Genomic DNA, 12,390 nt, shown 5'->3' on the forward strand with positions numbered 1-12,390 from the left:
GCGCCACCTTCCTGATGAGGTGGAGGTGTGACCAGTGGGGCCGTCTCCACTCCAGAGTGTTGGTACCTGACAAAGTAGATCAGGTCCTGCACGTCATCCAGCACCGCAGCTTCTTCTAACAGGCTGTTCTCTTGTGTCCCCAGATCTCTATTTTTGTGCTCTCGGGTATCGAGCATATCCTCTGCCACACTTAGAATTCGTGAATCAGAGGCACGGAAGACTTTATCTAGGACTTTTTCCACGTTGTAGCGCAGACTGTCCCGCTGCGCTGACTTTAGCCTTATGGACATATCTTGCAGCATGCCCTCCAGCACGTGGATGGCAAAGTACTTCAAGAAGTGATACAGGGACTTGTGGTCCTTGAAGAAGCTGTTGATGATGGGCAGGTCTTCCCGTATGCTCTTGAGCACCACGTCGGGAATTTCAGGGGTAGCTTGTTGGGGCGGGCCATCCTCAAGGTCTTCAGCATCAGGCCCCAGACTTTCTGAGCCTCCAAAGGCCTCAGGATCCTCAGGCTCCCCCTCTGAGATTTCTTCTCCCCCAGGAATCTCCACAAGCCCCAAGGTATCAACTAGTTCCTTGAGGTTGTCGTTTTGTAGGTCATTTGGATCCTGACTCTGAACGGCTTCCCAAAAGCCTGGAGCATGAGCTGCCATCTTCTCGGGAGGGCCGTGGGATTCAGACGGCCCCTGAGCGCTCACGTCTGCCAGGGGGCTTTCTTCCTTGTCCACTACCCCACTGCCTGACTCCTCGCCCATACCATCTGCCTCTTCTGATGTTTTTCTCTTTTTTCCAACCTCCAAAATCAGCACTTCCTCAAAATTGTCCAAGGAAGACTGCACTCCCTGAGCATGATCCGCTGCACTAGAGGCATGTGGGTGGCTCTCTTGAGCTGGGGACTGTTCCTGCAGTTCCTCAGTGCTCTCTGAGAACGCACCTTCTCGTTCCCCTGAGTCAGATTTGCCTAACTCAGGCTCAGGTGGGGGGTCAAGTTCAGTGCCCTGAGCCCCTTCAGGAGATTTCACTCCCTGCCGAGGAACTTCTTCCCGTAGAGAGACATCACTCCCAGCTCAAACTTCAGGGGATCCCCCTGCAAGTTTGTAGTAGACATGCACATCGTCGTCTTCTTACAGCTCACAAAACGACAGTCAGGGCCTGTGAAGTCTACGAGGGGCTTCAGCGCGGTACATCAGCATGCTGCACTCTTTGTCAGCGCAAACTTTGCGGTCCGAGAACCGCCGGCCGGGGCTGGGGTCCCGCTGGCCCGGGAACCACCAGAGTGATCCGAGCAGGAGCAGGCAGAGGAGCAGCCCCGCCGCCGGAGCCATGTTGTGGGCACCTCGGGCGCCGCCGCCGGCGACGCGGAGGCCGCGCCCTTAGAGGCATTTTCAAATACTGGCTAAGACCTCGGTATTTCCCAAAAGCACTTTTTCTGGATTTGAATTCAGATGTCATTAATGTTTCTGTCAAAGCTTCCTTGAAAATCTTCACTTGTTTTTTTTTTTTTTTTTTTAAGATTTATTTATTTATTTATTGTGTGCACAGTGTTCAGCCTCCTTGTATGCCTGCAGGCCAGAAGAGAGCACCAGATCTCATTACAGATGGTTGTGAGCCACCGTGTGGTTGCTGGGAATTGAATGAACTCAGGACCTCCGGAAGATCAGCCAGAGTGCTCTTAACCTCTGAGCCACCTCTCCAGCCCCTCCACTTGTTTTTGGCTATAATTCACCTACGCTGTTCAATGCTGTTTAGTCCCAAAGATGTAAACTGAGGTCTAGCCTATTGCACTCAGTTGAATAGAAATATTTGTGTTTAGAGCATCTCAGATTTGATTGGTGGAAGTCAGGCAGGACCTCATGAGAAAAAGGGAATGAGAAAGTGGATAGAATGTCCTCTGGAATTTTGGTGCTCCATTTAAACAGATGTATTAAGACATGAACATGACTTTGTTGAAGTAGAGGGATCTGTCCCGCCGTCACCTAATACTATTATGATGAATAAATAGGAACGCTCTGGCACTTGGCATAACCAAGTTGGTGAGATGTGAAGTGGTTTCTTCTAATGTCAGTGTATTACTCTCAGTTCACAAATTAATAAAATTAACTACTAAATGTGATTTTTTTTTATTACTCTGTTGGTGGGTTTCTCCGTTTTTTTTGTTTGTTTGTTTGTTTTGTTTTGTTTTGTTTTTGGTTTGGTTTTTCGAGACAGGGTTCCTCTGTGGTTTTGGAGCCTGTCCTGGAACTAGCCCTTGTAGACCAGGCTGGTCTTGAACTCACAGAGATCCACCTGCCTCTGCCTCCCAAGTGCTGGGATTAAAGGCATGCGCCACCACCGCCCGGCTGGAGGGTTTCTCTTTGTAGAAACTGGTTGTCCTGGAATGCGCTTTGTAGACCAGGCTGGCCTGAACTCATGGACATCCACCTGCTTCTGCATCCAGTGCTGCAATTAAAGGCATGCGCCACCCCCTCCCGGCCGTGAGTCATCTCTTTAGAGTGAACTTTAGAACAGTAAGCATTTGCAGCAGAAATCCTAACAGAACTAGGGACTGTGTAGTTCATGCTCATAGCCTGACCTGGTTCTTAATAGAATGCTGGAGAACCAGGATTCCCTTTAGGTCACTAGGGCAACAAGGCCAAGTAACCAGTAGACTCCAGTACCAGGGTCATTGTTGGATGCCTAAATGTTGCTATAACTACTGAAACCTTGGTGACCAAACTAAACAGAAAGGAGAGCCTTCCCAGTAGCCTCAGAAACACCAAACATGTCTGTAGATATGTCTGCGGAAAAGATGACAAAAGTAGAAGAGGTGTGCGGTCAGGAGTGGGGGGGGGGGGGGGGGGGGGGGGGGGGGGGGGGGGGGGGGGGAGAAGTGTGCAGTTAGGAGTGGGGGGTGGGAGAGGTGTGCGGTCGGGAGTGGGAGGAGTTTCCCTTGATGTGGTTTCCAGGTGGGTTTACCCGAAGTTTACCTGAGAGAGGCCCTTGGAAGAGGACAGGAGAGTAGGCAAAGACAGGGAACCACGTCTCAAACAATAGCTGTTCACATATGTCCACTCTGGCCTCTATTTTCTCAGTTTATTCTGAGAAATGAAGAACTTTCTCACTTTCCCATAGGAAACTACTTCATTCCTTAGAGTATGTCAGATCCTAGTAATCAAGGCAAATCAACGGAACTCCTTTTCTTGCAGAATTTGCAAAGAGCTGTGGCACTTAAGAAGATGGTCAACAGGTAATCTGTGTTTCCATCTTCTCCCATCCGTTGGTCTTTTCTGCTCTCCTCTCCAGAGCCACCGCCCAGATCAGCTCTCCTTTGGGGACTCACTCCAAGAAAGAAAGAAATGGAGCAGACGGGGCAGCCTTGCTGTGGAGCAATCCGTGCTCCAAGAGGAGTGTGTCAGTGCCTAGTAGATGGGCCTGTTTCTCTCTGACTGCTTCCCAGGCTCTGGAAAAGGCACAATACTGTCTGTTCCTGCCTGCCTCTGTACTAATTACGTAGCAGGTATTTGGTGAACGAGTGACAGGATACCCACGAGACTGGACTGCGCATTTCACATGCTGAGAGTTTCATTCTGGGCACTGGGGTGTTGAATCCGGGGCTTTGTGCTCCACCACCAGTTATACCTCCAACCCTAAGCTTTTTTTCTAAATTCTTAGAAAATTTAGAAAAAAATTTAGGGCATGGGGGCTCACACCTATAATCCCAGTACTCGAATGAGCATGAGTCTAAGGCCAGCCTAGGTTACAGGTATGATTGGTGCACTCTTTAAAACTCCCAGAGGGAGACCCAATATGGTGCATATGCTTCACTAGAGAGAGCAGAGACAAGTGGGTCTCTTGAGTTTGAGCCCAGGCTAGTCTGCATACTTCCACAGGGCTATATAGTAAGACATTATTGAAGGGAGCTGGCAAAGGTAGCTCACTGGTAGACTGTCTAGATGCACAGAGCTTGGGTTTATTTCCCAGCATTCAGGGGATACAGACAGGAGCATCCAAGTGAGTTGGAGACCAGCCTATGCCATATGAAACTGTCTTTTAAGAAAGGTAGCTGGGCGGTAGGGCACACTTTTAATCTCAGCACTCAGGAGGCAGAGGCAGGCAGATCTCTGAGTACGAGGCCAGCCAGAGCTACACAGAGAAACAAAGGGAAAAGGGGAAAAGGCACCAGTTAGGAACAATGAACTGAGACCCAGTTCTAAATGACCTCGCTGACACTGTTTTGCATTGCCTTTTGTGTGTGCTGAAACAGCCAGCAGCTCTGCCTCTGTTGGTAACAGTGCACTTAACACCCTCGATTCTGTGTGTGTTCTGGCCACCCTTTCAAGAACTGCAGTCTTCTGACAGTGGCAGAAGTTCTGGTCACAAAGGAACTGCTTTACTACAGATTTACCTCTCCTCCTGACTCTCACCTGCTTAATCCCCACCCTAAACCTGGGACAGGTGGCAGAATTCACATACTCACTGTATGTGGCAGATGACATTAAGCCAGCGGAGGAACCTGTATGCTACGCTAAGGATGCAGGGCGATATGGAACAGGAGTTAGCCCTGTCCAACAAACAGCTGCTGACGGTGAGTTCTAGGAGGGCAGCCTGAAGTTTCCCCTTCCTGCTGTGTCCCTGCTCTGTCACGACTTAACCATATTGTTTACATCTGAGATTTTCATCAGAACATATCAAATGTCAAAGCTCTTTTTCAGGAAGTGAGTTTTGTAAATTTTCACACTGTTTGCATTGTTTAGATGGGGTTTAACAAAGTTTTGTTTTCTTGGGTTCCTTGGGTTGGGTTGGATTTTGTTTGAAACAGAGTCTCACTTTGTATCCCTAGATGACCTGGAACTTGCTATGTAGACCAGGTTGGCTTCCCTGAACTCAGAGATCTACCTGCCTCTGCCTCCCACATGCTGGGATTAAAGTACACCACCACCACCACCCCAGCCAGGGGGTTATTTTATGTTTAATTTTTTTGGCATCTTATTTTTTAATTTATTTTTATTTTATTGAGCTATACATTTTTCTCTGCTCCCCTCCCCCTTCAGCCCTCTCTCAAGGTGCCCATGCTCCCAATTTACTCGAAGATCTTATATTTACTACTTCCCATGTAGATTAGATCCATGTATGTCTCTCTTAGGGTCCTCATTGTTGTCTAGGTTCTCTGGGATTGTGGTTTGCAGGCTGGTTTTCTTTGCTTTATGTTAAAAAACCACATATACCTTCCTTAAGACCCAGCAATACCACTTTTGGGTATATATCCAAAGGATGCTCAATCGTACCACAAGGACACATACTCAACTATGTTCTTAGCAGCATTGTTTGTCATAGCCAGAACCTGGAAACAACCTAAATGCCCCTCGACTGAAGAATGGAAAGGAAAATGTGGTACATTTACACAATGGAGTACTACACAGCAGAGAAAAATAATAACATATTGAAATTTGCAGGCAAATGGGGATGGAGCTAGAAAACATCATATTGAGTGAGGTAACCCAGACCCAGAAAGACAATTATCACATGTACTCACTCGTATGTGTTTATTTTTGAAACAAAGTCTTTCTCTACATCACAAGATGGCCTGGAACTTGCAAACATTCTGTCTTTGCTTCCTTTATGCTGAAATTATAGCCATGTCCCATCACCCAGCTGCAGCTGACACATTTCCAGTTCCCAATGCATTACTTTGTTCTTTTCATCCAGGTGAGACCCTTTTCCACCTGAGGTGCCAATTGCTGTCACCTCTTAGTATCTTTTTTTTTTTTTTAGGATGTCAGGCTATAAGCTCTTTTTATTTATTTATTTATTTATTTAAGATTTCTGTCTCTTTCCCACCACCCCCTTCCATTTCCCTCCTCCTCCCCCAGTCAAGTCCCCCTCCCTCGTCAGTTCAAAGAGCAATCAAGGTTCCCTGCCCTGTGGGAAGTCCAAGGACCCCCCCACCTCCATCCAGGTCTAGTAAGGTGAGCATCCAAACTGCCTAGGCTCCCACAAAGCCAATACGTGCAGTGGGATCAAAAACCCATTGCCATTGATCTTGAGTTCTCAGTAGTCCTCATTGTCCGCTATGTTCAGCGAGTCTGGTTTTATCCCATACTTTTTCAGACCCGGGCCAGCTGGCCTTGGTGAGTTCCCAATAGAACATCCCCATTGTCTCAGTGTGTGGGTGCACCCCTCGCAGTCCTGAGTTCCTTGCTCATGCTCCCTCTCCTTCTGCTCCTGATTTGGACCTTGAGATTTCTGTCCGGTGCTCCAATATGGGTCTCTGTCTCTGTCTCCTTTCATCGCCTGATGAAGGTTAATATTCAGGAGGATAACTATATGTTTTTCTTTGGGTTCTCCTTATTTAGCTTCTCTAGGATCACTAATTATAGGACCTCTTAGTATCTTGAGTACCTGGCAGATGTCCTAGTTCATGGTGCATTCTCAGCAAAATATTTGTTAACAATGAGTCTTGGCCCAAGGGTGGGGAAATTAGATAGGCTTCCCTCCGCTGACTTATTCTCTTCTACCTCCTTTTTATGTCCCTACTAAGGCTAGGTCCAAGGGAACCTAGGGACGGGGAAGGCAACCCGAGACTGAGAAGGATCATTAACCACCCAATACCACACTTTACCGCCTTCCCTGCCAGGTCCGTCAAGATGCCTTACACCAACTGTTTGCAAAGGAGCATCAGCAGTACCAGCAGGAGCTCAGTCAGCTGGGCAAAGCTTTTTATGAGGAGAGACTGTGACGCTGCCCAGACACTGCTCTTCATCATGCCTGCCAACCCGCCTCTAGTCTCTACCACAAGCTTCCCAAAACACATCTGGACCTGGGATTGTTGCTTCTGAAAACAAGAGTGACACCTTGTGGTCAGGGTGGGATGTGCAGCGTTGTAAGAGGAGAGAATGAACAATGTCTGGTTTAAAGAAATCCTGATTTGGTTTAACAAATAAAGATTTAGATTTAGACCACAGGATTTAGTATCAGCCCCTGAGTCTTGGTTTGTTCTTTGCTGCCTTAATTTTACTTCCTAGATTCTGAGCGCTGTTTCTCTTCTGGCTGGTTTTGTGTGTCAACTTGACACAAGCTATAGTTATCAGAGAGGAAGGAGCCTCAGGTGAGGAAATGCCCCCATCAGATCCAGCTCTAAGACATTTTCTCAACTAGTGATCCATGGGGAAGGGCCCAGCCCATGGTGGGTGGTCCCTTCCCTAGGCTGGTGGTCCTGGGTTCTATGAGAAAGCCATGGGAACAAGCCAGTAAGCAGCACCCTTCCATGGCCTCTGCATCAGCTCCTGCCCTGTTGGAGTGCCTGAGCTGACTTCCTTTGTGATGAACAGCAATGCTGAAGTGTAAGCTGGATAAACCCTTTCCTCTCCAACTTGCTTTTTGGCCATGGTGTTTGGTCCCAGCAAAAGAAATGCTAAGTAAGACAGCCTCAGACCTCGGTTTCACTGGTCTTTCCTGAGTTTGTGGACAAACAGCATTAAACATGGTTATTAATGGATAGGCACTGTGGTGCTTGGGTGTCAGGGGCTGATTTTATGTTTGGAAATTATCTCATTATTGTGAAAACATGGATTGGCTTGTTCTAGGCCTGAGTTCCTACTCTACAAAACAGAGATTCCAGACTTCCATCCCTCCAGGCACTGGGTGTGCACGGCAGCAGGTGTGAAGTATCAAATGGTGGGTTTGAGGGGCTCAGAAAGCATGCCCGCTCTCAAGGTACTGGACACTATAAATTCTAGAAAGTAACAGCATGTGCATCTGTAGGCCTCAGGGACACGTCATCCAGAGATCCCCATTCACAGAAGCTGCCAGGAGAATGTGTCCTCTGACGTGATTTCTAACACTTTCCCCTACCCGCTCACCTTTCAGCAGCAGCCACTGGCCCCTTATCTGTGTCACAGGATCGTTTCCTGCTGCAGAACTCTCGTCGTCTCCCCTCCAGCCCATCTCTATCCTTAGTCTCTTGCCAAAGCCTGCATTTTTTATTTAGCCGCTGGAAGCTGCTACCTCCAGCTCCTCCACATCCCACCCAGGAAGACCACGGAGAGGCAGCAGGTACAAAGAGGACAGCACAGGCTTGAGGGTCCTGTAGCTAACCCACACACAGTGCCCTCTTCGCCCACCCTCGTAATTAGTAACCAGCCATGAATACTCACTTCAGATGAAATAACGCTCCCAGGCTGGTGGGGAAAACAGGTTGCGAACAGTAATTCAAGGTGCAGTGTGAGTTCTGTAGGAGATGAAGCCACAAACACCTCACTTGGATTTGACACCAAACAAGACAGAATTTCCATTTCTTCTGTGTCCCTGGCCTGTGTTACTCTGGTCTGTACCACCCACGTCTCTCTCAGCTTCCTTTCTTCTTTTACCTGTCTCCCAGGCCGCTGCTATTCACAGGTACTGTACTGTACTACGGCCTGGAGTAGAGAACAGTGGACAGGTCTGGTTCTCAGTCTTCGTCCTGCCACTTCCTGGGTGTTTGGCCAAGTGCACATTTAATATTGGGGGCTGGGGTGGGTGGTTTGCTGGAGAGATGGCTCATGGGTAAGAACACTGGCTACTCCTGCTGAGAACCCAGACTGGAATCCTAGCATCCATATGGCATCTCACGATTGTCTAGTTCCAGAGGATCCTCTGCAGGTCACAGGCATGCACATGGTCCACAGACAGACATGCAGAACAAAACGCCTATGCACATAAAATATTTAAGTCTGGGGCTGAGAGATGGCTCAGTGGTTAAGAGCATTGCCTGCTCTTCCAAAGGTCCTGAGTTCAATTCCCGGCAACCACATGGTGGCTCACAACCATCTGTAATGAGGTCTGGTGCCCTCTTCTGGCCTGCAGGCATACAGGCAGACAGAACACTGTACACATAATGAGTAAATAAATAAATATTTTTTAAAAAATTTAAGTCTGAGTTTTGGTTGCCTATTTATAAAATGAAAACAATCTCTACCTTATCGGGTTGCTGTGGGAATTAAATAAGTCACTTAGAAGAATTCACACTTAATATGTAATGTAAACAGGAAGCCATGATGCTGTCTTGCTGCTCCAGGATACTTTCTTTTCTTTTTCTTTCTTTCTTTTTTTTTTTTTTTTTTTTTTTTTTTTTTTTTTTTTTTTTTTTTTTTTTTTTTTTTTTTTTTTTGGTTTTTCAAGACAGGGTTTCTCTGTGGTTTTGGAGCCTGTCCTGGAACTAGCTCTTGTAGACCAGGCTGGTCTTGAACTCACAGAAATCCACCTGCCTCTGCCTCCCGAGTGCTGGGATTAAAGGCGTGCGCCACCACCGCCCGGCTCCAGGATACTTTCTCCCTTCCTTCCACTCCCGCTACTCTCTGTAACCAACCTCTGGTTTCTCTGTTCATTTGGACTCGCTGGATGCCCTATCCCCTCTGCATGAATCTCTGACCTTGGCCTATTACCTCAGGGCTCGTCAGTGCCAGACTGGCTCTATTATTGGCATGTTGGCCCACGATAGCACCCATGTTCCCTGACCCTCCCTGCCGATGCTGTGTGCTCTGATGACATCACTCAATTGTGCCCCTCCAGGCAGATGCTGCTATAACTGATGTTATACTCTGCTCTTGCGGCTTAGAAGAACTTAGATCTATTTGAAATAGATGAAGAAGAAAAAAAAAACCTACACCCAGAGCTCAGTGAGATGGCTCAGTGGGTAAAGGTACTTGCCTGATGACCTGAGCTTGAAGCTAAATTCCACATACTTAAACGAGGGAAAGGACCTTCACAGAGGCACAATGACACAACCACACACAAAAATATAAAGTGTGGGCTGAAGAGATTTAACTCAGAGGTTAAAAGCACTGCCTGCTCTTCCAAAGGGTGTAGAAGGAGCTGCGGGCAGACCTGCTTTTCATCCCGCCCTGCTCCTACATGGTTAGCTTTACACCCGAAATAACAACACACAAATTGTATTCTTTTAAACACTGCCTGGCCCGTTAGTTCTAGCCTCTTATCGGCTAATTCTCACATCTTGATTAACCCATTTCTAATAATCTGTGTAGCACCACGAGGTGGTGGCTTGCCAGGAAAGATTCAGCATATATAACCTGGCTGCTGGCTCCATGGTGGCTGCCTCACTGCCTTCTTTCTCCCAGCATTCTTTTCTTTTTTTTTCCCCCAGCATTCTTTTCTGTCTTCCCCACCTACCTATGTTCTGACCTATCAGGCCAAGCAGTTTTCTTTATTAACCAATGAAACAACAGACAGATAGAAGACCCTCCTACATCAAAAGGGCCCAAGTTTAATTCCTAGCAACCACATAGTGGCTCACAACCATCTATGATGAGATCTGGTGCCCTCTTCTGGCTTGCTGGCATACATGCAGGCAGAACACTGTATATATAATAAATAAATAAATCTTAAAAAAATAATATATATAAGTGTAGTTTTTAAAAAGGGAACACTAAAATGACTTTATCAGGCTTGCTGTGTCTTCCCAGGCTTCTTTGCTCCTCTATACCCTAAACACTAGTGTTTTCAATTCTTATTGATTTTTGGTTTTTTGAGACAGAGTCTCTGTGTAGTCCTACTGTCCTGGAGCTCACTATGTAGACCAGAATACCTCAAACTCAAAGACCCACCTGCCTCTGCTTCCTGAGTACTAGGATTAAAGGTGTGAATCACCTCCGCTTTTGACAAGTCTTCCATTCTTTCTATTCCCTGTCCAGCTCTTTCCTTCCTCCTGTTTTCCCATTGTGACCAAGGCTTCAGAAAAACAAAACAAACCCAGAACTTGGAAGGTGAGAGCTGAGTGAGTAGAGGGCAAGGACGGAAATAATCTGTATTCACCACACAAACGTGGGGACACCAAAGAGAAAAGATGGCCACACATGCCTATGGGGCCTTAGGCCCATTTGTTAGTCTTTCCCTGGAAGGCAAGTGCCACACAATAGGAATTGACTTGGTGATGGGACAAGCTATCGATCTAGATCAAAGTCACTGTGGAGTGCGTGTGTGTGGGAGGGAGATGTCAGGATCGATCGGAGCAAGGACACATGGAACATGCCTGGGGACTGATAGAAACTGTCCTCCCACCCTCCCTACACTTCCATACAAATCCACCCTCCACACAGCTGTAACTTGGGCTAGTTTCTACCACAGTGAATGAAACATCTGCCTGCCAAATGATGCTGCATAGATCCAATTCTCTCCAAAAGGAAAAGAGAGAGAGAGAGAGAGAGAGAGAGAGAGAGAGAGAGAGAGAGAGAAAATTAGGTTGAATTCCTGTGAAGGAATAGCCTTGAAGAAACTAGCCCAGGAGCTCTGGTGATAAAAAAAAGAAAGGAGGAAGAAAGAAATGAAGGAAGGAAGAAAAAAGAAAGAAAGAAAGAAAGAAAGAAAGAAAGAAAGAAAGAAAGAAAGAAACTGCAGAAAAAAAGGGGGTCCTGAGGGATGCAGGCCACTTCCTGGCAGAAGCCCTCTTGCTCTTGATCTAAAAGCCTTAGTTTCAATTTAACCAGGCAAGAGAAGCTGTTGGTCTTCTTGTGTGGAGCCCAGATTGAAACCTGCAAGTGAAGCGGCTTTTCTATTCTGGACACCCAATGATAACTTGAAGAAGGTTGCCTAAAGGACATGAGAAGGAGACAAGGCACGAGAGATGGAAAAGTAGCAGCACAGACTTTCAGAAGTTCCCCGTGGCTACTGCTCACAGTACTAGAAGCTGTGCAGTCGGAGTCCCCTGAGAAGACTGAGCAGTCTCATGGGAGAGATCTGGGCAGTTAGATTGCTTGGAAAGGGAGAAAATAGCATTTGCAAACCCCTAACCCTACCCCTGGAAGGTCCTGGGCAGCTCAGATGGCACCGAGGGGCAGGTGGCAGAGCCGCTGAGGAGCTCTTGACACTGGTGATCCTCTGGAAGCTGGTGCTGTCACAGAACAGTGTGAAGCTTCATATGGGAGCTTAAGGAAGTGGTGAGTGCCCAGATGTGAGTCTGTGCCCAGTGCTCTTGCTGTAGGCAAACTTGATCCAGCAGACACCGGACATGGTGGAAGAGGGGTTGTGGCAGGGATGGCATGAAGGATGGAGGAGCGAGAACGTGTTCTGGGAGGGAAAGAGCAAGGGTGCCCTTAAAGAAGATGGGCTCCCATCCGTACATGACTGGGCTCTGGTTTGTCTTCCCCGACTTTTCTTCACAGCGGGAAGAAAGGTGAATCACTGTGGAAGCTCACCTACCTGCTTCTGTGTGATATGTTTGATATTGGGTTGTTAAATCAGGAACCAACTAAATGTCAAACATATTCTCACAGCAGTGAGGAGACGTGGCACCACCCCCTCTGCTACTTCAGTCCCTGGGTTCTCAGACTTCTTCTTCTTCTTCTTCTTCTTCTTCTTCTTCTTCTTCTTCTTCTTCTTCTTCTTCTTCTTCTTCTTCTTCTTCTTCCTCCTCCTCCT

General features: G+C 47.3%; 1 protein-coding gene across 1 annotated transcript; it reads left to right on the forward strand.

Annotated features, from left to right (window-relative positions):
* The first annotated feature begins 2,449 nt into the window (after positions 1–2,449).
* On the forward strand, positions 2,450–6,938 carry CUNH1orf189 (chromosome unknown C1orf189 homolog). The gene is made up of 4 exons (XM_005367211.3): positions 2,450–2,809; positions 3,189–3,229; positions 4,438–4,567; positions 6,617–6,938. Exons 1-4 carry the CDS (start codon positions 2,765–2,767, stop codon positions 6,716–6,718), a joined length of 318 nt encoding a protein of 105 aa, XP_005367268.1. The 5' UTR covers positions 2,450–2,764; the 3' UTR covers positions 6,719–6,938.
* Positions 6,939–12,390: the final 5,452 nt, after the last annotated feature.

Source organism: Microtus ochrogaster, unplaced genomic scaffold, assembly GCF_000317375.1.
Source record: "Microtus ochrogaster isolate Prairie Vole_2 unplaced genomic scaffold, MicOch1.0 UNK16, whole genome shotgun sequence".
In the NCBI taxonomy this organism is placed as follows: Eukaryota; Metazoa; Chordata; class Mammalia; order Rodentia; family Cricetidae; genus Microtus; species Microtus ochrogaster.

Coding starts and splice junctions, on each gene's coding strand:
- CUNH1orf189 (XM_005367211.3), top strand. CDS start 2,765: ATGTCTGTAGATATGTCTGCGGAAAAGATGACAAAAGTAGAAGAG. Junction 3,230..4,437: donor CTTAAGAAGATGGTCAACAG/GTAATCTGTGTT, acceptor AACCTGGGACAG/GTGGCAGAATTCACATACTC. Junction 4,568..6,616: donor CCAACAAACAGCTGCTGACG/GTGAGTTCTAGG, acceptor CTTCCCTGCCAG/GTCCGTCAAGATGCCTTACA.